The 27915-nt window shown below is 47.7% G+C and overlaps 1 protein-coding gene across 9 annotated transcripts in view; it reads right to left on the bottom strand.

Moving 5' to 3' along the window:
- Positions 1 to 27915, bottom strand: part of RYR1 (ryanodine receptor 1) — a 223963-nt gene that overhangs the window by 117362 nt on the left and 78686 nt on the right. For all 9 annotated transcript variants that reach the window (XM_082230909.1, XM_082230913.1, XM_082230914.1 and 6 more), the window contains exons 20-35: positions 26255 to 26471; positions 25132 to 25236; positions 24843 to 24946; positions 23318 to 23401; positions 21390 to 21549; positions 19129 to 19276; positions 17475 to 17677; positions 16070 to 16244; positions 14787 to 14995; positions 9843 to 10225; positions 7514 to 7646; positions 7042 to 7202; positions 5891 to 6056; positions 4590 to 4676; positions 3678 to 3904; positions 1201 to 2122 (exon numbers count right to left, since the gene is read on the bottom strand). In XM_082230909.1, coding sequence (XP_082087035.1) covers positions 1201 to 2122; positions 3678 to 3904; positions 4590 to 4676; positions 5891 to 6056; positions 7042 to 7202; positions 7514 to 7646; positions 9843 to 10225; positions 14787 to 14995; positions 16070 to 16244; positions 17475 to 17677; positions 19129 to 19276; positions 21390 to 21549; positions 23318 to 23401; positions 24843 to 24946; positions 25132 to 25236; positions 26255 to 26471 — 3484 coding nt within the window. The remainder of the gene's footprint in view (positions 1 to 1200; positions 2123 to 3677; positions 3905 to 4589; positions 4677 to 5890; positions 6057 to 7041; positions 7203 to 7513; positions 7647 to 9842; positions 10226 to 14786; positions 14996 to 16069; positions 16245 to 17474; positions 17678 to 19128; positions 19277 to 21389; positions 21550 to 23317; positions 23402 to 24842; positions 24947 to 25131; positions 25237 to 26254; positions 26472 to 27915) is intronic.

The following is a 27915-nucleotide window of genomic DNA, read 5'->3' as shown; positions in this document are numbered from 1 at the left end:
GACCCATCACAGAGCTGGCTCAGGATGTAACATAGCAAGAGCCCTGGATCAGGCCAATGGCCATCAGGTCTAGCATCCTGTTCTCACAGTGGCCACGAGGACAAGATGTCCCTTCTCCATTAAAGGTGGGCAGCCCATGAGTGGAGCCAGAGCCAACCCAACGAGGGTTGTCTCCAACTGAGCTCAGACCCAGTGGAATGAAATAACATGTTCATTAATTTCAGCGCATCCGCTCCGAGTTAAAACTCAGTTGGGTACAACCCAAAACACACTCCTGCTTCCTCACTTGGTCACAGAAGCACAACAGCTAGAGCCACCACCCATTCAATCTCACACATGAAGACCTCACACCCATCCAAACACAAGTGTTCGCCTCATGCTCCTTTCGTTCCTCCCTAGAACGCAAGAAGAGCCGTTATGAATCAGGCCAATGGCCGATCTAGTCCAGCGTCCTATTCTTAAAGTGACCAGTCAAGAACAAGATGCGCTTGATCCCGTTAAAAGTGTGTGGTCCATTGTTTGGACAGGGAACGGAGCTAACCGACTCTGACGGTGGGAATAAGATGGCTGGGAAGCCACGGTTGAAGGACCACAGAGGCTGGGTGATCTGGAGGGAGCGGGGGTGGGAAGGAAACCCTAAAGCCAGAAATGACTGGCAGAATCCGAGACCAGGGAGAAGAGTTGGTGGAAGAAGATTGGAAAAAATTTAAAGACTATCTTCAGAAATACTGTAAAATTAATGAATGTTAAAGGGATGTTGGATTGAAAACAAGCGGTGTTGGTAAAAAGATCAATAAGAACATGTAAATATGGACTGATAATGGTGGAAAATATATATTTACTATAGGTCAAGACGCTGAGTAAGGTTAAATGATAAAGGGTAAGGATTTGCTGAATCAAATATCTGAACTGGAGTACAAAAAGGGAGGTGTGAGGAAGTCAAGAAGCTAGTGAATGAAATGTGGGATATGAAAATGTTGACCTTTTTTCTGTTTTGCTTATTGGTGTTTTTATACTCTTTTTTCCTATCTTGTTTATTGCTGTGTACTTTTCATGTGTTTTGTTTTGTACTCTTTTTTCTGTTTTTATAATTTTTCTTGGCTTTTGTATTTTGTGTTTGGACTTTGAAGTTTTTGATTGTTTGTGAAACTTTAATAAAATTATTTTTAAAAAAGGAAACCCTAAAGCCACACCCTTTACCTGCAGCTTGACAGATTCAGGAAGTTTCATCTGCAGCAGGCCTTCCTCCAACCCTTCCTCATCCTCCTTGGCTTCCGCTTCCCCGGCCTCAATGGCTTTCAGCTCCCTCTTCTCGCCTCCCTCCACTTCTTCCTTCTTCCCTCCTCCGGCCTCTTTCTCCGCCCCCTCTTCGTCTTCTTCCTCCGCTGCCGCCATCTCCTCCTCTTCCTCCGCGGGCGCTTGCTCTTCCCCTCCCTCCTCCGCATCCGCTGCTGCCTCTTCCTCCTCCTTGGGCTCCACGAAGACGTTCGGCTCGATCATCTTGAGGATGTGGCGCACGTCCTCGTCTTCAAAGACGCCCATGATGAGGAGGGTGCAGATCAGCTTGAGGACCGGCACGAACTGGAACTCCACGCTGCCCCCGACGGGGTCGCGGGTGTGCTGCCCGCCGTCCTGGACGGCTTCGGTTAGCATGTTGATGGCCTTCACCTTCAGCACGTCCAAGGGGATGGACGGGCTCAGCTGGTACAGCTCCTTGCTGTTGCTGACGAAGCAAGTATCCACAAAGTGCAGCGGCGGGCGAAGGCAGGTGCTCATGCCCACCCCGGGCAGGCCGGGCTTCTTGGTGCCGGCCGGGAAGAGCGTGATGCTCTTGGTCTCGTCCGTCATGGGGACGATGAACTCGCTGTTCATCATGAGGCGGGAGCGCTTGGCAGACTCCAGGTGCATGCCGATGAGCAGGTCGTAGTAGCCGCTGCGCAGAAGGCCAGGCAGGTGGTTGCTCTCGATGGTGTACAGCAGCTGAGACTCGTCCACGTGGCTGCACAGGGCATGCGCCACCCGGTTGTTGCCCAAGGCGCAGACGGCGCAGTACAGCTTCAGGGTGTGCGAGTGGAATTTCAGCAGGTCCAGGCGCTCTGAAAGCTCCAGGATGTCTATGCACCTGCGAAGGGGAGTCAGAAGAGAGGAATGTGAGAGCACTGCGTGGCAGGAAGTGCCCTGTCCTCCAGGAAGTGCTCTAGTTCTCCACAAGGCAGCTGAGCCTAGGGCTGCATCTACACCTTACATTTGAACCACATGGCTTCTCTAAAAGAGTCATGGGAAGTGTAGTTTACCCCTCATGGAGCTACAATTCCCAGCACTATTATTATTATTATTATTATTATTATTATTATTATTATACCTCCCTATGATTTTTTTTAGGGAAGTACAAGTTGAAAACAAAATAGAGCAAAACAGTTGCAAAGGGTGAATTATTAATATAATAGGCTTAACATAGGTCAGTAACTATGCATGATGATAATCTTAACACTTTCTTTCCTCTTTATATTTTCCTAACAGGGCATCTCTTCACGTGCTTTTCAGATGAGGAAATACAGTGGTACCTTGGGTTAAGTACTTAATTCGTTCCGGAGGTCCGTTCTTAACCTGAAACTGTTCTTAACCTGAAGCACCACTTTAGCTATTGGGGCCTCCTGCTGCTGCTGCGCCGCTGGAGAACGATTTCTGTTCTCATCCTGAAGCAAAGTTCTTAACCCGAGGGACTATTTCTGGGTTAGCGGAGTCTGTAACCTGAAGCGTATGTAACCTGAAGCGTATGTAACCCAAGGTACCAGTGTAACTCAGAGTGCTCGTAGTTTGGTGTACACATTATCCTCATTTTATATCATCATTGTTGTTGTTCCTGCTTTTCACCAGCAGGTCCCAGGGCAGGTTGCAACCACTTAAAAGTCGGTATTAAAAATAGTATTAAAATAAATTACAGTAACAGGAATAAGTAGGTCCTGAAAACTCATACTTCAGGTGGCCAATGCCAGTGTAAAGAGGCGCATCTTTAAGGTAAAGGTAAAGGGACCCCTGACCATTAGGTCCACTCGTGGTCGACTCTGGGGTTGCGGCGCTCATCTCGCTTTATTGGCCAAGGGAGCCAGCGTACAGCTTCCGGGTCATGAGGCCAACATGACTAAGCCGCTTCTGGTGAACCAGAGCAGCGCATGGAAACACCGTTTACCTTCCCGCCGGAGCGGTACCTATTTATCTACTTGCACTTTGACGTGCTTTCGAGCTGTTAGGTTGGCAGGAGCAGGGACCGAGCAACAGGAGCTCACCCCATCACGGGGATTCGAACCGCCGACCTTCTGATCAGCAAGTCCTAGGCCAAAAGGTGTATAGTTAAGGTGCCAGACGCACCTTTGTAGGGAATGAATTCCATGACTTAGGGCTGCCACAGAGAACGTCCTCTCCAGGGTCACCACTACCCCAAACTTCTGAAGGTGGTAGAACTACCAAGAGAGCCCCCTGCTTCAAATGAACGGTGGGTATGTGACTTCTGAGAGGTGAGTGGGAGGAGATATGCTCAAAAGGTCTCCATTTTCTTCCAGCTCTTTGTGGGAGCAAGTGGCTCATTAGGAGCTCTCCACAGTGCTGAAATGGCTAATCTGCCTTAGGACTTGGTAGAGCTGAGCTGTAATTCCTACAGGGGCTTATAGGAGACTCACCGGCTTTCCTCTGGAATGTGGAGGGCCATCATAATGTTAGGCTCTGTACACTCAACCATCCACCCATGCCGGTCGCTGAAACGGGCAACTTCCACCCGCAGGAACTCATTGGGCATACGGCTCCAGGTCATCGGTGTCAGCATCTGAATGGCAAGCCGTGGGGGGCACTGGGGTTCTGGGTTCTTCCGCTCACTGCGGAACATGGCAGCTGAGATGGGCATGATGTTCTGCCAGGGGAGAAGAAGGGAGACGGAAGAATGTGGTCACTCTGACTGTCACAACTGCAAGCTTCCCTCCGTTCTAAAATACTGTTATAGTTTTGAGGGGAGGTCAGTTTGGATATCTGTGGATCCCTTCCAAGCCTGTGACCCAGTATGCAGTGCGGTTTAGAATCTGGCAGAAGAAGCAACTGAACCAGGCAGACTCGTTTCTTTGTTAAGGTAATGCCCTTAGCTGGCCAACTAAGTACTTCCGTTTATATGTCCAAAAAAGTTGCCCTGTTGCTATAGAAACAAAAGGATGGGCCTTTTCCCACCTCATCTGGCTGGATGCCATGTGATCCTAGGATGGAGAACAGCAGGTGGAGGCTGTTTGTGAGAAGGTTTGGGCTGATGCTGGAAGCTGGAGACACAAAGGCTTGCCTTACTGTGTGCTGTACCCAGAGCTATGGTCTGGGAACTTAATGTGGAGGCAAGATCTGTTGGGGTGTTAATGCTGTGAGGCCTTCCATTCTATGCTAAGGTTGTATTGATATGCAAATGTAACCATATATCCTGAAGACACCACAGTCTCCATTCACCTTCATTTCAAGGAAACCGAACCCTGGATAAGGATTGGAACCCTTAGAGTCCCTCACGGCTCAGCGATTGAGATGTGTGCAAAAACAATACTATTTGGCGGTTTGGGCCTTACCTTCAACTTGCCCAGTTCAAACTGGATTACGTTCTGGCTTGTTGGGAGGGCAACGACAGCAGGAAACAGCTTCGTGTTTGGCTCCACCTGCAGTGCGACAGGTGTGTAAGATGATGCAGTAAAGCACATAGGAAAAAGGTTTCAACTTGTAACTTTTTCTCCCAGTGACTGATGGGGATTGTGGCATTGCAAGGATGCCCAGTACCCTGGATGCTGAGTCATGTCAATGTTTTGTTTATTTTCAATGTATTTAAAACAATTATATAGACCAGCTTTTATCAATTATTTCAGGGCAGTTTATTTTTTTTATTTTTTGTAAATACATTCAAGCAAATCAGAGAGTATTGGTCCTGCAGTCTCTGACATGCACATACGCCTGACATTTTTGGCCACTACGCTAAATCAGACACACCAGGTAAAGTAGTTTAAGTCTGTGGTGTAAGAGAGCCTTTACATGGGTGGTTTCACAGCCCCTGAATCTAGCAGCGATCCAGACACAAGGTGGATGTTTCCTGCTTGGCAGGGGGTTGGACTCGATGGCCCTTGTGGTCTCTTCCAACTCTATGATTCTATGGAAACCTGGAAGGGAGTTAGGGAACCAGGTCAAGTTTAGGGCTCAGAGCTGACTGTGGAAGAAAGGGAGCCCATTGTGCCTCAGGCTGAGGGATAGGAGCCCCCATAGAAATCTACTGAGCCAGAGCCTGAACCGTCTCAGGCACCTTCCCACGAAGAACCAGACGCTTCCAACTGCACATCACCAGCCTGGCAGTGTATGGGACAGAGGAGCCTTGCCCGCCTTTAGGGCCGAGGGTTGGCCCTTAAAGGCTCTGTAGTTCTCCACAAGCCTGGAGGATGTAGTCTGGAGACAGAGGGTTATATTGTCCACTCACAACCTCTGCTGGAGGGGTTGGCAACTTTCAACCTGGCTGAAGCTTGCATCGGTTCAGAACATGGCAGGTGCATATAACAGGCATCCTTGACCATGCTCTGGAAAGAGGACTGTTTTCTGAAAGCCTCAAAGGAGAATATAGAAGCTCCAGCCAACAATTCCCCTCTTGTGTGTCTCCGGCGTCGGTGGTTGGAGGTGGAAAATGGAGGTTGCATTAAGTTATCCTTATCAACAGTTTCACATCTATTTTAATAACTCATTTAAAGACTATCTAAAGCCAGCATCCATCCCCACACCTTGTGGCAGCAAGTTCCTTAAATTAAATATGTACTGTATGATGACCACATCTCTGTACTCCACAGTGTCCTGAAAAATGTGTCCTGCCCTTCCACCCAGAAGGTGCCCCACTCACCTGGAAGAAAGTGTTGACCTCTTTCCCATTGGCTGTAAAGGTCATGAGGCCTGTTGCCAGGTCAACTAGGCAGCCAATCACCAGGTCTACAGTGCTGACCCGAGTCTGCTGGGTACTGGAGACAAAGTCCCCTCCCCACACCATGTAGCAACTGCTTCGCTTGATGCTACGAAAGGGAGAAACAGTTGAAGAGTCCTTCTGACCAAAACCTTCTTGAGGTACCACTAAGCCCTGGAAAACAAGGCTTCCCCAAGCTGGTGCTGAACTACAATTCCCATCACCCCTCTTGTCTGTAGCCTCTTTTTGTGCTCATCCTTTTGGCGGAGTGAAGGAATGGGTTCCCAAAACTTAAAACCTGACTGGACAGTCAGTCTGAAACGGGCCCCAAAATCCGCATTTTTTCCTTCTCCAAGGGAGCATTTCTAAAATGCTTTAACATGAGCTCTCGAGCCAAAATCCAGCTGTATAAACAAGTGCTCAAAGCTCTCTCCTTTATCAGTCCGTGACGCCTAATGAATGGCCTTGTCCATTCCAAAGTGGAGCAGGGATGACGCATCTGGGTCTTATCTTACATTGAGGCACAGACCTTGTCAGCCACCCGGGAACGGGGCCAGGAGTTGGTGACCTCTTGCTCCAAGATAAGAGTATAGGAACAGGAACAGGGACACCCTTTTATGGTCAAGAGTACAGGAAGAGGAACACCCTTTTATGGTTAAGAGTACCAGAGCAAGAACATCTGTGATGTCAACCTGCATGTATAAGTTGACGTGGTTGGATTCCTGCGGAAGGGGGGAGAGGGTACCTGGAGGATATATATACTGCATGAAATGTCTCATTTCTTTGGACTTGCAGTGGACTGACCACACAAGTGCTTTCTGCTATCCGGAGAGCAGAATAAACTCTTTCTCTGAATCAACCTCGGTATCATTTGACTTCCTCCCTCCCTCCCAGGAGCAACACAGACCCCCACCAGTCGGTAAAGTCTAATAAGGCTACAGACCAGTCCTTTTATAAACATTCATGGATGAGCATTTGAGGTCCTTGTTTTATCTTTGTCAGACCTCCTTTCAACCTTCACCCACAATCAACTAAGGCACGGGCCTGAGGAAATGTTTTATGACAGACCCAAAAGGAACCCGGCTAGCTCTCACCTGTCGTGGATGTTTCCCTTGTCGTCACCCATGGTGACAGTGACGTTGCGCACCTTGGTGAGGTCAAAGTTCATGTCGTGCTGGTGGTAGTCAGGTGTGACCCAGCCTACCCAGACACAGGTAGGCTCCTGGCCCGCAAAGATCCGAACTGAGTAGTAATACTGTAAGGAGAAAGGCCCAATGACAAACTGTGGTTCACTTAAGCTGGGAAGCAATTCCTCCTTTGGTGCAAGTTGAAGGAAGAGAGGAGCTATGCGCAGGATTTTTGAACTCAAAACATTTCCCCAAGCATCCCATCTCTGGGAGAAGGCCGCATGCTCTGAAACTGGTCCGTGAATTGTGCTTTAGCCCCACCCAGAAAAAAGATGCCCTCGACCTGTGGCAAAGCACACCTGAGCACCCCAAAGTAAAGGAGGAATCTCTGCTTCTATCAAGAGATTGCATGCCTCACAAAGAGCCAAGTCCTTGTTACCGTTGTGGTGTTCATGATGATCTCGGGGTCATCTCGGTTATCTGGAACCACCTCCTCTTCCAGCCGAGGTACGGTGGGGACGACTGGAGGAGGGCTGATGAAAGTGGTGGCTTTCTTGGCCTTGAACAGAAAACTGGAGACGTGGGAGAGAGGGAGCATGGTCAGAAACGGAAGCTGGCGCTGCATCCAAATAACCAGACCTCATTCTCTCCAAGGCTGCCATCTTTGCTTTTCTTGGATTAAAGTGCATTACTGAATGGGACTTACTTCTGAATCAGTCCACATCGGACCACACTGTTAAACACACAAGGGGCACTTTCACACGGCAGCACACTAGGGCCTTGTGACTGCTTACGCATGAATGTTTTGCACAGTACCACCCGCATGCCATCATGCTCATACGTCCCATAGTTTCTCCCCAAAATTCCTAACTTTAATAAAGAAACTGAACTCTGCAGTAACTCAGAACAGGGCTTTTAGCATGGCTGCCCCCTGTTCTGTGGAATAGCATTCCTGTTCAGACGCGAGAAGGGACGCGGGTGGCGCTGTGGTCTAAACCACTGAGCCTAGAGCTTGCCGATCAGAAGGTCGGCGGTTCGAATCCCTGCAACGGAGTGAGCTCCCGTTGTCCAGTCCCAGCTCCTGCCAATCTAGCAGTTCGAAAGTACGTCAAAGTGCAAGTAGATAAATAGGTACCACTCTGGCGGGAAGGTAAACGGTGTTTCTGTGTGCTGCTCTGGTTCGCCAGAAGCGGCTCAGTCATGCTGGCCACATGACCCGGAAGCTGTACGCCGGCTCCCTCGGCCAATAAAGCGAGATGAGCGCAGCAACCCCAGAGTGGTCGAAAACTGCACCTAATGGCCAGGGGTCCCTTTACCTTTTACCTCAGACATGACAAGTGCTCACTAACTGTACTTTCTGGAAACAGCTGAAGACATGCTTGTTCAAACACGATTTCCTAGTAGGACAAATGGGTCTTAAACACCAATGTCCACCTGTTAGGGTTTTAGTCTTCTTTTAAATGCAGTGAGGGGGTCAGTGACTCTGTGCTGGACAGTAGGGGGGTGGCTTTCTCCCCCTGGCTTGCCCCACCCTCCAGCCCTAGGAGCCTTCAGAAAGGAGCTGCTTCATGGAAATGTTGACTTGATCTATTAGTGAGCTGTACTGTTCAGTTACATGTTTTTATATGTCAAATGAACCGTTAATTAATGATTATTAATTTTCTAGCGTTGTGTTGCAGTGATATTATATGGCTCACGGTGTATAATTATTGCATCGCTGCATTTAGTTTCTGAACTGCTTTGAGCACAGATTTACTTGCAGAAAATGTGGTTTAAAAGTAACACAACAACCTGCGGTTTTGCGCTTTCAACTGTTTCAAAAAGCGCCTTAAGCAGTTGGTTTGGAAGGCCATCCTATATTATCTTCCCATTTGATAGGGATTTACCATTCCTGCAGAAAACCCAATATATAAAACAAACGTGCCACATAAAGGGTAAATCTGAATTAAACGGGGGAGGGAGGGATGAGGTGGCAGTCTCATGGGAAGCCAAGCATGTTGCTGCATGTTCTTTGGAGCCAAGTTGGGATATACCTACGGGACCGCCTCTCCCGGCATGCCCCACGGAGAGCCTCAAGGTCCATAAATAGCAACACCCTAGAGGTCCCGGGCCCTAAGGAAGTCAAATTAGCCTCAACCAGAGCCAGGGCCTTTTCAACACTGGCCCCGGCCTGGTGGAACACTCTGTCTCATGAGACCAGGGCCCTGCGGGATCTGATTTCTTTACGCAGGGCCTGTAAGACAGAGTTGTTCCACCTGGCCTTTGGCTTAGAATCAATTTCACTCCCTCCCCCTCTTTCTTTTTTTTTTCCTGTGAAGAAGCTGCATTTTAAGGTTTTAATGTTGTATCTTAATCTTGTTTTTAAGTTGTATTTCAATCAACTTGTTTTTATTATTGGTTGTTTGCCGCCCTGAACCCGGTCTTGGCTGGGGAGGGTGGGATATAAATAAATGTATTATTATTATTATTATTATTATTATTATTATTATTATTATTATTGTAATAACATAGGCAGGAAGGTGCTGAAGGGAAGCCATCTGAGGTCAGTGGGGCGCACCCCACGCAAGAACAGGCAGGAAGCCTTTTCCAGTGGTGTAGCGTGGGTTGTCAGCACCCGGGGCAAGGCAAGTAATTTGCGCCCCCTAACCCGTGAATTTGCGCCCCCTAACCCTAACCCCCAGATGTTGCGCCCGGTGCGGCCGGCCCCCCCTGCACCCCCCACGCTACGCCACTGGCCTTTTCTCCCCACTCCCCAACCCAGCCCTCACCCTCGCTTGGTCTTGCCCTTTTCCGTCGAAGCATCCTTTTCGTTCTCGGCCTTGGAGGCCTCCTTGGGGGGCTCCTTAGGCGCGCCTGGCGGAGCGGGGCCTTGCTTCTCCTTCTCAGCCTCTTCGGCCTCCTTGGGGCTGGCGGTTTTCTTCAGCTGCTCATATTCCGAGTCAAGGTCGACGTCCTTGACTTCGTCCTCGGGGATGGTGAGGGCGTGCGTGAGGGGAGTGGTGCCCGCCGTGACCTTGAACTTCTCGTCGAACTCCACCGGCATGCTGAGCCGAAGAAAGAGGAGCTCCACCACCGCGTTCTGCGAGCCGAACGTCCGGTGTGTCATCTTCAAGCACGGAGGGTTGTCCACGGTGCCGTCGATCCGGGACACCTGGAAATGGAGCACAAGGGCGGCACGGGTTCACCTTACGGTTTCTCTTTCGCACAAGTCACCTGCAACCAAACCCACATCCTTACCTGGTCCTGTGCCTAGAAACGCGGCACAAAAGGAAGTCAAGATGAGCCCTCAGAAAGTACCAACCGTAAGGGAATGGCAGAATATGCAGAAATGGCTCAATTGACAAATAGATTAAGGGGAAATACAAAACAATCATTTGTGCAAAAATGGGATATGTTTAAGAAATACCTACAAAAATACAAAAATATAACGACACAACTTCTACGGCAGCGTTTAAACGACCCTTGTGTAAATTAAATATTATTAAATAAGGAAAAATGGTACAATTTGTTCTAAGAAAGTATGAGAAAATATAGTAAGAGTAAGCGAAGAAGTATAAGTACATTCAATGCTGTAAATGTAACTTACATTGGGAAGTCTATTTTGACATAATTTAGTTTATTCGATTTTTACTTTGGTTTATTTTTGTTTAGTTAGAAAGTATAAGAAAAGAGCACGTATAAGTACTAGTTTAAATCAATATTTAACTGTATACAGTGGTACCTCGGGTTACACACGCTTCAGGTTACAGACTCCGCTAACCGAGAAATAGTACCTCGGGTTAAGAACTTTGCTTCAGGATGAGTACAAAAATCATGCTCCGGTGGTGCAGCAGCAGCGGGAGGCCCCATTAGCTAAAGTGGTGCTTCAGGTTAAGAACAGTTTCAGGTTAAGAATGGACCCCCAGAACGAATTAAGTACTTAACCTGAGGTACCACTGTAATTGGGATGTTGGGAAAGATGGAGGGCACAAGGAGAAGGGGACGACAGAGGACGAGATGGTTGGACAGTGTTCTCGAAGCTACCAGCATGAGTATGACCAAACTGCGGGAGGCAGTGGAAGACAGGAGTGACTGGCGTGCTCTGGTCCAGGGGGTCACAAAGAGTCGGACACGACTAAACGACTAAACAACAAACAACACCACTGTAATTATTTAAGGTTATTATTATTATTAGTTTTACCTTTTCTTTGTATGTGTATTTAAGATTGTGTATGATATCCTTGGATGTCAATTAATAATAATAAAATTTTATATATATAAAAAATGGGTGGCTCAGACGTGGGTCTCTCCACCCCCATCATTCAGCCCGGACGCTGAGGTCCAGCACCGAGGGCCTTCTGGCGGTTCCCTCACTGCGAGAAGTGAGGTTACAGGGAACCAGGCAGAGGGCCTTCTCGGTGGTGGCGCCCGCCCTGTGGAACAGCCTCCCATCAGATGTGAAAGAGATAAACAACTACCTGACATTTAGAAGACATCTGAAGGCAGCCCTGTTTGGAGAAGCTTTTAATGTGTGACATTTTAATGTATTTTTAATCTTTTTGGGAAGCCGGCCAGAGTGGCTGGGGAAACCCAGTTTATTTAAATTATTACCGTGGTACCTCGGGTTATGTACTTAATTAGTCTGTTCTTAACCTGAAACTGTTCTTAACCTGAAGCACCACTTTAGCAAATGGGGCCTCCCACTGCCGCTGGGCCGCCACTGCACGATTTCTGTTCTCAACCTGAAGCAAAGTTCTTAACCCGAAGTACTATTTCTGGGTTAGCGGAGTCTGTAACCTGAAGTGTATGTAACCTGAGGTACCACTGTATTATTATTATATTAATATTATCCCCTTGGTAGCTCTGGCTCAGTAGCTCCTCTTATCAACAGTCATGGCTGCTTCCCTCAGACACAGCCATGGCTTCCCTCTCTTCCCTGCCTCCTCCCTGCTGCCCACTCTGTGCAGGCCACTCTTTGCCTCTCTCTGGAGCTCCATAACAACGCCAGTTCCTTGATTCTCCTGATCCCTTTTCCCCAACATGGCTTTGTCATTGTAATGGGTATGAGTTACTTGTGCGTAAACTGGTGCCTTCCTCGGTTAATTTGCCTTGTTAAACCTTTCTGACTGCGCAGCCCTTGTTCATCGCGGCTGCCTCAGTCGCTGGCAGAATCCGTCAGTGGGCGTTTCTTGAACCTCTTCCAACATAAAAGTTAAAATAAAGAAATTCCTTCCAGTAGCACCTTAAAGACCAACTATGTTAGTTCTTGGTTCTGAGCTTTCGTGTGCATGCACACTTCTTCAGATACTATGGCAGACCAACATGGCTACCTATCTGTAACTAGAACATAAAAGTTGTTTGACACCCAGTCTCCTCCTCCCAGTGGCGTAGCGTGGGGGGCCGGCCGCACCGGGCGCAACATCTGGGGGTTAGGGGGCGCAAATCCACGGGTTAGGGGGCGCAAATCACTTGCCTTGCCCCGGGTGCTGACAACCCACGCTACGCCACTGCCTCCTCCCCTCACTGCGCGGGAGTCTTCTGCGCAGGGAAGGCGTGGGTAGCGGAGGACCTGGGCTCTCCTCACTGATGTCCAGTGAAGAGTCCTGGAGCCCTCTCTCCAATTCCCCCGTCTGCCTCCCTTTATCCCCGGTGTTGCGCTGATCGGCTTCCCCCTCTACTGAGCTGTTTCTCCCCCTGCTGCTGGGTCCTTCGCCCGCATCATCTGGGAGCCTCCCCTTCGCCTCTCCCTCCGATGTCAGTTCCCTGACAGTCATATACCTTAAGTGCCTTCTCCCTCACGTTGTCTCTCCATGGTGAGGCAACAAGCCTGGAATCTTCCTCTGTCTCTCCTTACATTTACCTCAGAAACCAACCTCCCTCTTATCTTCCTCACAGGGTTCAAATTTTGAAACGGACTGGCCTCCATTTTTTAAAAAAAATTATATATATATATGAATAAAAAGGTAAAGGTAAAGGTACCCCTGCCCGAACGGGCCAGTCTTGACAGACTCTGGGGTTTGTGCGCCCATCTCACATCTATTGGCCGGGGGCCAGCGCTGTCCGGAGACACTTCCGGGTCACGTGGCCAGCGTGACAAAGCTGCATCTGGCGAGCCAGCGCAGCACACGGAACGCCGTTTACCTTCCCGCTGGTAAGTGGTCCCTATTTATCTACTTGCACCCGGGGGTGCTTTCGAACTGCTAGGTTGGCAGGCGCTGGGACCGAGCAGCGGGAGCGCACCCCGCCGTGGGGATTCGAACCGCCGACCTTACGATCGGCAAGCCCTAGGCGCTGAGGCTTTTACCCACAGCGCCACCCGCGTCCCACTATATATATGAATAGGGACAGCCATATAAGCACTCCTCCAGTGACTCACTTTTTTATTATTTTATTTTATTTATGATTTTCAGTTTTATACATTTCAATGATTCCACAGTCATTTTAACATTTCAAAACCTGACTTCCTTCCCCCTCTTTCTGCGGTTCCTTAAATTTATTTTTAATACCTTCTGCATATCCAAATTAATTTGTTTCCTTTATTCATCTGCTTTAAATATATACTGTTATAAAACTGCAGGTTATTACAATAATCCTGCCAGTGTTCTTATCTTATCTGTTTGCAGTTTGTTTGTAAATATTCAACAAACAATTTCCATTCTTTTATCTTGATTTCTTATTTTTCCGGTAGGTTTCACCACCCCGTGAACTCACTCTTCATTATGACTGGGCTATATAAGCTCCCCTTATAATTTTGGTTCTATGTTACCACATCTGTGCAATTTGCTTTTTAAAAAACTGAATATTCTCTGTGTGTGGTTCTGTTATTGCTTTGTATGGTTATGTGTTTGGTACATAGGTTGATGATAAATCAATTTAAAAAGCCATATTAAAATAACGTAAGATGGAATGTGATATCAAAATAGAAAAGAGAATTTTTACAAAATAGTAATGATAAATTAAAGCAAGATGTTTAATATAAAGGAAAATATGGAAAAGTCAAAGGTTCGTGTAGAAAGCACAAAGTTGAAATTGTATGTATCTTTTGTGATATCTTTATTGGAATGACTGAAATGAAGATATCTGTTGTATATACATGGGAAATGAATAATAAAACATTTATGGACTATGCAGAATTGGATAAATTAACAGGAAGGATTCGAAACCTGTGGGACCAGAGATACTTAGAAGACTGGAGTAAATATATGAACTATTTGAAAAGCAATTGTAATGAACAGATTACGCCAGTAGGACTGCAAGATGTTCTGTAAGGAGGACTATTTGAAATATTTCAAGAAAGACTACGAGGAGAATTATTAGTTAATGATCATTAAGAGTAACAGAGAAATTAAGAAATGCAGAATAAGTGATAAAGAACGGAAAATCATCAGAGGTGTTGACGGAAGTCTAAAATATTGTGTAAGATAAGAAGTTATGCTATATGATTGTTGGAAATGATATGTTAAAAAAAACTAATAAAAATGTATAAATATATATAAAAATGAATAATAAAACATGTAAATGAAATAAATTTGGGGAAAAAATCATTCCTCAAGTTCCCTCGCATTCCCACCCTCCAAGCTTTCCTTCTGCCAAGGTATGCCCTCTGAAGTGAGGCGAAGGAAGTGTTCGCTCTTTTCCTCACAAACTGGGCTTCTAGAATGATCTAGAATGTTCTAGAATGTTCTAGAATGTTCTCTGCAGGCCTCAGTTCACGCAAGCGTGGCAAAGCTCACCTCATAATGAGGGTGCTCCGTGGGTACAGTGGAGAACTGGGGCAGGCTTTTGCTGAACCACATGGTGATGTCCCGCTTCATGTTGATGGCGAAGGGCTCAAAGCCTTCTTGCAGGCCGCAGATGGTGAAGTAGCGGAGGGTGCTGACATCCTGGCCCAGGTTGAGGCGCCCCACCTGGGACAAGCCCAGACTGCACACCGGGATGAAACCTGCAAAGCCACACAGGTGGAGGAAATTAAAAACCCAATTTTCTTGGTGCCCATCACTAGAGCCCATCGGTCTGTCCCAGAGCTGCTTTGGATTAATGTTAATTATTGCACGGCTCAAGGAAAGCACAAGCACAGAATTTAGTACCAGGCTGGGTGCTGGGTTCTGCATCCAGGGGTATAGGAACGTGGGGGGGGGGGGGAATCCGCCCCAGGTACCATCATGGAGGGGGGTAACAAATTATCAAGGAACAATTACTGCCCTACTAAAGGTAAAGGGACCCCTGACCATTAGGGTCCAGTCGTGACCGACTCTGGGGTTGCGGCACTCATCTCGCTTTATTGGCCAAGGGAGCCGGCGTACAGCTTCCAGGTCATGTGGCCAGCAGGACTAAGCCGCTTCTGGCGAACAAGAGCAGTGCATGGAAACGCCGTTTACCTTCCCGTCGGAGCGGTACCTATTGATCTACTTGCACTTTGACGTGCTTTCAAACTGCTAGGTTGGCAGGAGAAGGGACTGAACAACTGGAGCTCACCCCGTCATGGGGATTTGAACCGCCAACCTTCGATCGGCAAGCCCTAGGCTCAGTGGTTTAACCCACAGCGCCACCCCCGTCCTACTAGGGCACTTCATAAAAAACTTTTTTTTAAAAAAATGCCTGCTCCAAAAGGTCTTATCTTACTACGCTAGGGATTATATAGCTATATATGAAATTTCATGTATATCAGTTAATATCTTGACCACTTTTGGTGAACCATTTTTTGGTAAACCACCAGAACTGGACCCCGGACCTTAGTTTGCCTACCCATGCACTAGAGCAGCCTTTCTCATCCTGTGGGTCCCCAGATGTTGTTGAACTACAACTCCCATCACCCCTAGTTAGCAAGGTCAGAGCTCAGGGATGATGGGAATTGTAGTCCAACAACATCTGGGGACCCACAGGTTGGGAACCGCTGCACTAGAGTGTTCTATTCTCCTTGTAGCTGACAAAGAAACCCTGCAAGTTCTTCATGTGGCCCATGAGCGAGAGAGAGAGAGAGAGAGAGAGAGAGAGAGAACCCGAGTCCTCTACTTACCATCCCCGATCTCAATATCTTTGAAGGCCAACTCCGACCCCGAATCGCTGATCAGCATCTCCCCATTGAGCGTGAACATGATATTGTTGTCGATGAGGTCTATCATGCAGCCCACCACGTCCCCCGGTTGCCACGGCCGGCCAAAAGGCTCGCTGCCCACGTGCCAGCGCTGGCCCTGAAGGATAGGAGGTTGCGAGAGGGGGGAAGGATCAGGTAACAGGTAGCAGGAAGAGGAGACACAAAGCAGGACTTGGCTAGCGGGGTCCACCCCTCAGGATTAGGGGGGCGCAGCATACATTTAAAGAGCTCCGACAGACCTTTAAAACAGTCGTCACGGCTTCCCCCAAGGAATTGTGGGGCCTGCCATTTGTTAAGACCCTGAAAGGCAACTTAAGGTAGAATTTGGGAGAGACCCCTGCTTGCAATTCTGAAGGGCTGTTGCCTGTCAGTGTGGACAACAGTGAACTAAATGGAGGAATAGTCTTACTTGGACCACGTCTGACACACATTTAAAATCACATGATACAATTTTAAACAGTTATGGCTTCCCCTAAAGAATTCTGGGAGCTAAGGGTGTGGAGAGTTGTTGGAAGACCCCGTTCACCTCAAAGAGCAGGGGGTCAGCAAACTTTTTCAGCAGGGGGCTGGTCCACTGTCCCTCAGACCTTGTGAGGGGCTGGACTATATTTTGGGGGGGAAATGAATGAATTCCTATGCCTCACAAATAACCCAGAGATCCCATCCTCGTCGCCAGTGTTAAGTTGTGGGTGAACATATCAGACGACACAGCGATTCTTCAAACAGCTCTTGTTTATTCACAGGCCAGAACAGAACTGAACTGAAGGGTTCGGCCAGCCTGCTTCTATAGAGCTCCACTACAACGTAACTGTAACAACTTTCTGTAACTATCCAATCACTGAATGTCACTTTCGATCCCTTATTTGCATATGTGGACCTGAACTATCTGCAGTATCCCCCTGCTGGCCCAGGATGAGAACTTCAGTACATAACAACATTCTACTCATGTAAAAACACACTGATTCCCAGACCGTCCATGGGCAGGATTTAGAATATGATTGGGCCAGATCCGGCCCCTAGGCCTAGGTCAAAGAGCCACAATTTCCAGAGTGTTTTAACTGTCAGTCACTCTTCCAAGCAGCTCTAGAAAAAGTACCTCTGAGAGAATAGGGAGCCTCCTAATAACTCTCAGCGCCTCCAACAAACTACAGCTCCCAGAATTCTTTGGGGGAAGCCACGACTGTTTAAAGCACCGCAGGGGGCTGGACTAGAGGACCCCCCAGGGTCCCTCCCAATGCTACAATCCTACGATTCTATTCTAAAGTGGCATCACAGAGCTTTGAACGTATGGTGCAAATGAGGCCGTAGTTCATCCCCTCTGACTCACCCGGTGTCCATTGAAAACGTAGGAAAGCTCATCCGCTCCCAGCTCCACGTCAGGCCGCACGTTGGGTCGTGCCCACCCTACTCGCATCTCTCCCGTTGTGACGGCCTCAAATTCAAAGTACCATTTGCCTGACTTCACTGCGTAGAACTGTTCGGCGCGGAAAATGCGGACCTTCTCTGATCGACCCTTGGTCAGCTCCTGACCTGTTGAGGAGTCCCAGGAAGAAGTGAGGAGGTACAGTTGGTGATGTTGCCTACTTACAGATCTACAGGCTGTGGCACCCTGTTCTGTTCACTCTCCTCTAGGCAGAGAGCCCAGTCACACGTTCAGATGGATCACATACCCCTGAGTATCTGAGATTGTACAACTCCTTATCGGTTGCGTCGCATAGATTCGCTTTTGTTAGAGCCAGATTTAATGTGTTCCCCTCAAATGTGCTGAACAATAGATTTTCTAATGGTAAAACCTCTGTTCTATGCGCATGTGACAACAAATCAATAGAATCCCTTCATCATATCTTGTTTAATTGTCCTTTATATATTGTTCCCCGATCAAGGATTCTGAGTTCAATCATTTTGGAAACTCTTGCAAAACCACCTGAATCACATCTAGCCTATCTACTCCAGGACATTGATTCTTATAGAACATTACAGGTTGCCAGATTCCTGAATTCAGTTCTTTCATATAAAAGACTTCATGGAATGCTGCATGACTATTAAAATCTAGTAAACTCTATCCACCATTTTTATAATCAAGGCCACAATATGGTACATCTAGAGATTGTATGTAATGTGAAGGAGAGTATGCGTTGAAATATTTTAGTTGATATTTTAGAATGTAAAATGCTATTTTATTTATTGATTGGTTTTTACCTTGTGGGCTTATAGCCGAATAAAGTATTATCTATCTATCTGTACAACTCCAAGCTGCAGATGGGAGTCCAGATTGTTCTCCCTGACATCAGAACTTCCCCATATTTGGACCACGAGCATATTTGGACCACGGGGCAAGATTTTAGCTTAAACCTGTTTTTGCATGCCAGCTTCTGCAAGCAGAAAGGTAATGCACATAGAAAACTAGCGTGCCAGGAAGAAAGCTGGGTTAGAATTCCTCCTCTTTGAATTTGGGGGTTTTGTGCATAAGGAGGTTTAAAAAGAAATACAGGGAAAGCAAACCTGCAATTCCACTCTTCTGCAGTCTCAGGTAGCACAATCTGCTACATTTATTTATTTGAATATGATCTGAAAACATTCTAAACCTTTGCCTTTCCAGCTCAAATGCGCCTCCCCCAAAGGTTGCTTGTAATATCCCTGCTATCCCTGTATAGCAGCAATAAATAAACAGAGGAAGCTTCACATGAGTTCATCAAATGCCCAGGCAACTAAAATCATCTAAAGCTGTCATTGAAAAGAGAGGAGCGGTGGCGTCAAACAAATAATTCTGGAAGGGTTTTCCGTAAATGAGGCACCACCACCCAAAAGGCTCTGCCCCCAGCCACCAAGGCTCCAAAGGCACCGAGAGCACAGCTTTTGATAACTGTCTCATTATCCAGACAGGCCTGTGTGCCTCTCCTAGCTGTACCGCCCTGCTCCTATCAGCTCTCCCACTAAGACTGGCAGAAGAGCAAACTCGGGGGGAGCAGAAGGACGCTCACTGGCTTCCTGGTCCGGTGGTTCGATGTTGTATCCATAGCCGATTAGGGTGCGGACCGCTTCGCGCAGGCTGTCCCGGTTCGTTTTTTTCGTCCGCTCATCTAGCAGGCTGTAGGGCACGAGGCGGGGGTTGCGTTTGTTTTTGATGTCCTAAGAAGGGCACAGAACAAAACCCACCCATAAGACAGGCCCGTTTCCCAAAACCCATAGCTGTCAACTTACATATTTGAAAATAAGGGACCAGCAGCCTTGAAAATAAGGGACCAGCAGCCAAAATAAGGGACCTGCAGCCTCACCTGTTCCTGGCACTCCTGTCTTCCTGCAGTCTGGTCAAACTCATGCTGGTAGCTCCGGGAACACTGTCCAACCAACTTTGTAACCAGAGGTTCAACTGAATAGAATCTGAATCACATGCACCACAAGGCCTATGCAGCCTCAACTTAAGATGGCTCCCCGGCCTGGCTTTGCACTGCAAAGTTTGCAGCAGCACGTGCAACAAAATGGCGTCCAGCATTCAAAAAACCCCTCAGCTTGCATTAACTAGCCACACACAAGGCATGCAAGCTCCACCCCCCAGTCGTTCTTAGACCTCTTACTGGGTGAGCAGCACAGCCAAGCAACACAGTTGGAGCCTCCCTCCTCCCTGGCCAGCAGGGAGGGAGGGAGAGGAGCTGCTTCCTTTGAAATTTAAGGGACATTATTTGAAATTTAAGGGACATCATTTAAGGGACATCCATCAATAAGGGACAGCAGCGGGACATGGCGCTGGAATAAGGGACTGTCCCTTCAAATAAGGGACATTTGACAGCTATGAAAACCACACCCACCTGTCCATCAGCTGGCATCCACAGGTGATGTCAACTGATGGGTGGGTGAAGGGAGGGATCAATCCTGCCGGGTGCTGCTTCACCGGTGCAGGGAACGTGCTGTCGAAGCAGATCCCTCTCCCAGCCCACAGCTTAGCTTTGATGGGTGGACTGGATCGCATCCCTATTAGTCACCTGATGTCATCATGACATCAGAGGACAGGCAGGAAAGTTGGATGGGTGGAGAAAACCATCTGGCCCACTGAGCCAAGAAGGTACCCCATCCCTGGTATATGCCACATAACATAAACACAGGTATCCTTTATGTTGAACAAAGTACGCCTGATTAGCAAGGTGGAAGGAGCAGAACAGGACTCAGGAATCCTGGCTCACAGCTTCTCTTTCTGTCTTAAGTCAGAACATCTGACTCCTGTGACACAATGGCCATTACATTTTTCTTTTTCTTTTTTTAAATTTATACCCTGCCCTCCCCGGCCAGAGCCGGGCTCAGGGCGGCTAACACCAGCAAAATTACAATAAAAAAATAATAGGGGAGGGGGGGAACCAATTTAAAATACAGGTTAAAAATACAATTTAAAATGCAGCCTCGTTTTAATAATAGCCCATAGATCAAAACCATAAGGGGAGGAAAACATAAGGGTCAGACTGAGTCCAAACCAAAGGCCAGGCGGAACAGCTCTGTCTTGCAGACCCTGTGGAAAGATGTCAAGTCCTGCAGGGCCCTGGTCTCTGGTGACAGAGCGTTCCACCAAGTCGGGGCCAGTCCTGAAAAGGCCCTGGCCCTAGTTGAGACCAACCTAACCACCTTGCGACTTGGGACCTCCAAAATGTTTTCATTTGTGGACCTTAAGGTCCTCCGCGGGGCATACCAGGAGAGGCGGTCCCGTAGGTACATGGGTCCTAGGCCACATAGGGCTTTAAAGGTCAAAACCAGCACTTTAAACCTGACCCTGTACTCCACCAGGAGTCAGTGCAGTTGGTAAAGCACTGGGTGAATGTGATCCCGCAGCAAGGACCCCGTAAGGAGCCTCGCCGTGGCATTCTGCACCCGCTGGAGTATCTGGGTCAGCTTCAAGGGCAGCCCTGCATAGAGCGAGTTACAATAATCAAGCCTGGAGGTGACTGTCGCGTGGATCACTGTGGCCAGATCAGGGCGAGAAAGGTAAGGGACCAACTGCTTAATACGGCAGAGATGGAAAAATGCCACCTTTGCTGTGGCTGCGACCTGCACCTCCATGGAAAGGGAGGCGTCGAAGGTTACACCCAAGTTCTTGACAGAAGGCGCTGGCACTAATTGAGCCCCTGCAAGAGATGGGAGTTGGCCACCTCTGGTTTAACTTTAAGCTTTCCTTCCTCCCCTGTCACCTAGACCCCTGCCAGGTTCTGGGTTGTAGCCTTTGCTAAGCATCGCTCTCATGCCAAGTGGTATACCATACCTGAACAACACTATAGGTCCAGCCCTGCTGGACGCGATCTCTTGCCCAGACATTATGTCCATTCTCTGCCAGTTTGTCCACCAGGGTGTTCTGGGCCGGAGTTAACTTGATGTGGTTGAGATCCAGCGGCGCTGGTTTGTAGCCATTGGACATCATGTACCTGTCAAGAGGATCAAAGCAGGGCTTTAGAGCAAGGCGAACGCCCCCCAAAGCCTTTCTTTCCACCTGTTCGCAGTCATGGAGCTATTTGGGACAGCATTCCCCTCGTCTTCACCAGCTCATTTGCCCATCCAGACAAATCAACAATTCCGTATCTGCTCGGTGGGAAAACAGGCCAGCAAATCAACCGTCCCATCTCAAAATGGTAAGCCAGCATTGCATAGCCAGGGCTGCAGTTCATAATTCTGCACCAAGCACTCCCACCAAAGCCAGTTCTTTGCACGTTTGTGTTCTTCATCAGCTTGGATGGTAAACAGAGCCAAGGGATGGGCAGCTGGCAAAAGCCGCAAGTCTGCATTTTGTAATGCTCTTAAGCAGAACAGACTCTGTCTGTATGTATCAGGTAGCACCAAGAACTAGTCTTTCATATATTTTATGTGTTTGGATTATTAATGTACCTGGATGACTTTGTATTGTTTAAACTTATGCCGATAAAAGGCAACAAAAGGGAATAAGTCTCTTAGTAATTTTTAACAGGGGATGCTAGGGATCGAAACTGTACATAACTTGACCCTCTAAAGATGGGGTGGTGGCCACTAAGCTGGGTGGTTTTAAAAAACGATTGGATAAATTCACAGAGGGTAAGTGGCATTTAGGCACAATGGCTAACTGTTGGAAGCAGCAATGTCTGAATACAGGAGAAACTAAAAAAATTAGAATATCGTGGAAAAGTTCATTTATTTCAGTAATTCAACTTAAAAGGTGAAACTAATATATGAGATAGACTCATGACATGCAAAGCGAGATACACTTCTACTTCTCAGGGGTCCAATATTGCTCTATTTGCAATCCTTGTTTTGCTGATTTCATTTAATGTTCTAATTTTCTGAGATTGTTAATTTGGGGTTTTCATCAGCTGTACGCCATGATCATCACAATTATAACAAATCAAGGCTTGACATATCTCGCTTTGCATGTCATGGGTCTATTTCATATATTAGTTTCACCTTTTAAGTTGAGATTTTTTGAGTTTCACCTGTACAAGTTTCTGGGAATCACAAGAGGACTTCCCATGGGCAACTGGCAGGCCACTGTGGGAACAGGCCGCTAAACTAAATGGGTGACTGGCCCAATCCAACAGGGGTCTTCTCCAGTCAGATGGGCGGGGTACAAATGATAACATCATCATCATCATCATCATTATTTGTTGTTGTTGTTTAGTCGTTTAGTCATGTCCGCCTCTTCGTGACCCCCTGGACCAGAGCACACCAGGCACTCCTGTCTTCCACTGCCTCCCGCAGTTTGGTCAAACTCATGCTGGTTGCTTCGAAAACACTGTCCCACCATCTCATCCTCTGTCGTCCCCTTCTCCTTGTGCCCTCCATCTTTCCCAACATCAGGGTCTTTTCCAGGGAGTCTTCTCTTCTCATGAGGTGGCCAAAGTCTTGGAGCCTCAGCTTCAGGATCTGTCCTTCCAGTGAGCACTCAGGGCTGATTTCCTTCAGAATGGAGAGGTTTGATCTTCTTGCAGTCCATGGGACTCTCAAGAGTCTCCTCCAGCACCATAATTCCAAAACATCCATTCTTCGGCGATTATTATTATTATTCTCTTACGTAAGCAGAGGATGTGCTCATCACTGAGCTACAGACCCTTCCAAATGTCAGAGGGGCGATTGAAGGTAACCTTGCCAGCAAACCAACACACACACACACACACATTCAGAGCTATACTTTGGCATCTGCCTGGAGGCAGCGACCAGCCCACCTACGTTTTGGGAAGCTTTGTCTTCTTGAGGTTCTCTTCAGCCTTCTCATCTGCCATCCCCACATGGCAGCCCAGAGCAAGCAGGGTCCTGTGGGGGACAGAGCAAGGGTTAAATAAACTGTGCTGTGTCCTTCTGGACCACATTCCTTTCCACCACTCATCTCAGTCAGCAACCGTGAATCAGTGACGGCTGATTTGCAGTTTCAAGGGGAATTCAAAGGGGGAGAGTCTACTGAATCAGAGTTCAATTTACCGGCAGTACCATCTGTCAAATACGAAGCTGGTATGTGTGTGTGTGTATAGAAAGCTGGGTTCGTGATATGGACAGAATGATCTGTCAGCTTTTGTTCTCTCAGTTTCTCATTTTCCCAGTCTTAAATTCCATTTCCCACATTGCCATTTATTTTCTTTTAAAAAAACCACTGTCATGAAAATTCATCAGCACTCCAGTGTAAATTTCACCCGATAAACACGCTGTTATATGCAGTCTTGACTAAGGCACACATTTTTGCAAGCCATTTTCCCGTAATGAAATGCAGTCTTGTATGTTATTTTCACCAACACCTTTGTTTTTACGCACGCTCTGATGCACACATTTTTGTAACCCAAGGGACTGCAACCTTCTACAGAGAACAGGCTTCCCACCTCTGCTCTAAGACATATTCTCTTGTGTTTTTCTCAGTTCCTCTCTGTTTCCTTTTCTGGATTCTGACACTGCCAGGACCTTTTTTCCATTGCCGACTGCATGGGTAGGCAAACTAAGGCCCGGGGGCCGGATCCAGCCCAATAGCCTTCTAAATCTGGCCTGTGGGCGGTCCAGGAATCAGCGTGTTTTTACATGAGTAGAATGTGTGATTTAATTTAAAATGCATCTCTGGGTTATTTGTGGGCTGCCTGGTGTTTTTATATACAGTGGTACCTCGGGTTAAGAACTTAATTCGTTCCGGAGGTCCGTTCTTAACCTGAAACTGTTCTTAACCTGAAGCACCACTTTAGCTAATGGGGCCTCCTGCTGCTGCCACGCCACCGGAGCCTGATTTCTGTTCTTATCCTGAAACAAAGTTCTTAACCTCAAGACCACTTTAGCTAATGGGGCCTCCCATTGCCGCTGCACCGCCGGAGCACGGTTTCTGTTCTCATCCTGAAGCAAAGTTCTTAACCTGAGGTACTATTTCTGGGTTAGCGGAGTCTGTAACCTGAAGCGTCTGTAACCTGAAGTGTCTGTAACCCGAGGTACCACTGTAGTAGAATGTGTCCTTTTATTTAAAATGCATCTCTGGGTTAGTTGTGGGGCACAGGAATTAGTTCAATTTCCCCCCAAAAAATATAGTCCAGCCGCCCACAAGGTCTGCGGGACAGTGGACCGGCCCCCCTGCTGAAAAGGTTTGCTGACCCCTGGCCTGCCGTCTTACCCTGCCCCTTGACCTACACATGTAGAATGGATACCTACCCCTCCACCCCACCCCCAAAAGCTGACCCACTTAAATTGAGCTTGCTTCTCCACTTAGGACTTTCCATCACCAACTCACTTGAGTGTCTCTCCCGACATCTGCAGGTTGTAATTGCGTTCTGGCTCGGGCAGGCTGTGGAAATCCAACAAACACGGGTGCAAGCGCTTGTTGTCATCCCGGATCTGAAAAGGTGGCAGAGTCATGGGTTGTAATTCAAGTACCCCTGTCCGAGGCCTCCCACACTTGCCACGACTAAAGGTTCAGAGGCCCAACACAAGCTTGTTTTAGGTGAGTTGGGGGAGAAGGAACCTATATATTAATTGGGGGGTGGGAACAGGAGTCCCTTCGTTGGGCACCAAACACTCACGGGGCCGTAAGTCCACCCTTGCTCGATGCGAGTCAAAGCCCAAAGCTCATGGATGTTCTCTGCCAGTTTCTCCCGAATCCGCTCAAGATGAGGGGGCAGTACAATCTGCAGAGAAGGGGAAGAGGAAAGTTAGCAGGGAGATGAGGCACAGGTGTGACTGGAATAAAAGATTCCTAACTAACTATATTTTCCCAGTAGCGATGTATGGAAGTGAGAGCTGGACCATAAAGAAGGCTGCTTGTCAAAGAATGGATGCTTTTGAATTATGGTGCTGGAGGAGACTCTTGAGAGTCCCATGGACTGCAAGAAGATCAAACCTCTCCATTCTGAAGGAAATCAGCCCTGAGTGCTCACTGGAAGGACAGATCCTGAAGCTGAGGCTCCAAGACTTTGGCCACCTCATGAGAAGAGAAGACTCCCTGGAAAAGACCCTGATGTTGGGAAAGATGGAGGGCACAAGGAGAAGGGGACGACAGAGGACGAGATGGTTGGACAGTGTTCTCGAAGCTACCAGCATGAGTTTGATCAAACTGCGGGAGGCAGTGGAAGACAGGAGTGCCTGGCGTGCTCTGGTCCGTGGGGTCACAAAGAGTCAGACACGACTAAACGACTAAATAACAACAACTACCACCTATGTAAAGGGACGCGGGTGGCACTGTGGGTTAAACCACAGAGCCTAGGGCTTGCCAATCAGAAGGTTGGTGGCTCGAATCCCCACGACGGGGTGAGCTCCCGTTGCTCGGTCCCTGATCCTGCCAATCTAGCAGTTCGAAAGCACGTCAAAGTGCAAGTAGATAAATAGGTACCACTCCAGCGGGAAAGTAAACGGTGTTTCTGTGCGCTGCTCTGGTTCGCCAGAAGCGGCTTCGTCATGCTGGCCACATGACCCGGAAGCTGTATGCCGGCTCCCTTGGCCAATAAAGCGAGATGAGCGCCGCAACCCCAGAGTCGGTCACGACTGGACCTAATGGTCAGGGGTCCGTTTACCTTTTAACTACCTATATAGCCCAGCCTTTGGCAAACCTGGCAACTGCTTGCCCCAGAAATCCCTCGGCTTTTGGGCTGGCCAAGTTCAAACTGACCCCACCACCTCCCCACACTTTGCTCTCCTGATCCTCTTTACCTGGATGGTATCCACGGGGTATGGTGTGAAGGAAGTGTGGGACAAGGACTGCGTGGGTCCCAGAAGGTTCCGGAAGCCGTTGAAGTCATGCTTATACTCCTTGATGGGCTCCACGCGCATCTTGTCACGTGGCAGGAGGGCCTCGTAGCAGGGGGCGTAGCCCGGTGGGGGCAGGAACTTGAAGTCCCCATGGCGTCCCCCCAGGAGGAACCTCACCCTGGTGGGGGGGAGGGCAAAAGAGAGAGAGAGTTGGACACTGTCCCCCTTAAGGAAAGAACCTACTTTTAATTAAAAAATTTTATTATTATTATTAAATTTTATTTAACATAATTATTACAAAGTACAAGCAAAATACATACAAATACACACATATATTTTTCAGATAAGCACACATATATAAAAAAGAACAAAAAAGAAAAAAGGAAGAAAAGAATAAAGAAAAAATAGGAAGATAAATTGGAAGAAAAAGAAAAATTGGAAGAATTTCTTCCAAATTTATTCTACAAATATCTCAATAATAAAATTTCATTGATTGACTTCCATCGCTTACACTGCACTTCCTATATACATTGTAAGCAAATTTGTATGTTATTCCGTATTTCCCACATACAATCTTATACAAATATTCTAATCAATAAGTTTTCTAAATCTTTCCTAAATCTATTCTAAACACAACCAGTACCTTACACTTAATCCTTGTCTACATAAATAATCATTTAAACATTTCCATTGTTTCTGGATTATATTTTTTGGTTTTTGTCTTATCAAATCAGTCAGCTTTTCTAATTCCAAGTATTCACATAATTTACCCAGCCATTCTTCTTTAGTTGGAATGTAATTCCCTTAAGGAAAGAACCTACTGTTTAAAGGTCTTTGGGTGGAAGAGCAGGCTAGAAATATTAGCATTGTCCCGCCTACGGACCGAACAACAGAACTCCGCCCCTGCTGCCCCGCCCCCATTCTCTCAGGCCTTGATTGGCTCAGAGCCTCACTTCAGTTTTCTGAACGGCCGTGATGGGCTCTTTGACAAAACAACTTTCCAGGGGCCGCATGCGAGTGGTGGAGGGGGCCAGGGGCAACAACTGGGTAGAGCAAGGGGAAGATGTTACTGCTCCTGGTGCTTTCCTTTGCTGTTGCGTTTATGGCTTTTCTCTTCAAATTATATTCTAAAGAGAATATGAAGTAGCAATATAGACAGTACTAACTGCAATCTAAGGGACGCGGGTGGCGCTGTGGGTTAAACCACAAAGCCTAGGACTTGCCGATCAGAAGGTCGTGGTTCAAATCCTCGCGACAGGGTGAGCACCCGTTGCTCGGTCCCTGCTCCTGCCAACCTAACAGTTCGAAAGCACGTCAAAGTGCAAGTAGGTAAATAGGTACTACTCCGGCGGGAAGGTAAACGGCGTTTCCGTGCGCTGCTCTGGTTCGCCAGAAGCTGCTTAGTCATGCTGGCCACATGACCCGGAAGCTGTACGCCGGCTCCCTCGGCCAGTAAAGCGAGATGAGCGCTGCAACCCCAGAGTCGGTCACGACTGGACCTAATGGTCAGGGGTCCCTTTACCTTTAACTACAATCTGCTACAATAACTAGGGGCCCGTCCAAACACTCGCTCCTCCAGCTCCTGCTACCCCCAAATTTTCTCCTCTCTAGATCTAAAGCAA

Source organism: Podarcis vaucheri (genome assembly GCF_965113315.1).
Source record: "Podarcis vaucheri genome assembly, chromosome: 7".
In the NCBI taxonomy this organism is placed as follows: Eukaryota; Metazoa; Chordata; class Lepidosauria; order Squamata; family Lacertidae; genus Podarcis; species Podarcis vaucheri.
This window is presented reverse-complemented; position numbering and strand designations above follow the sequence as displayed.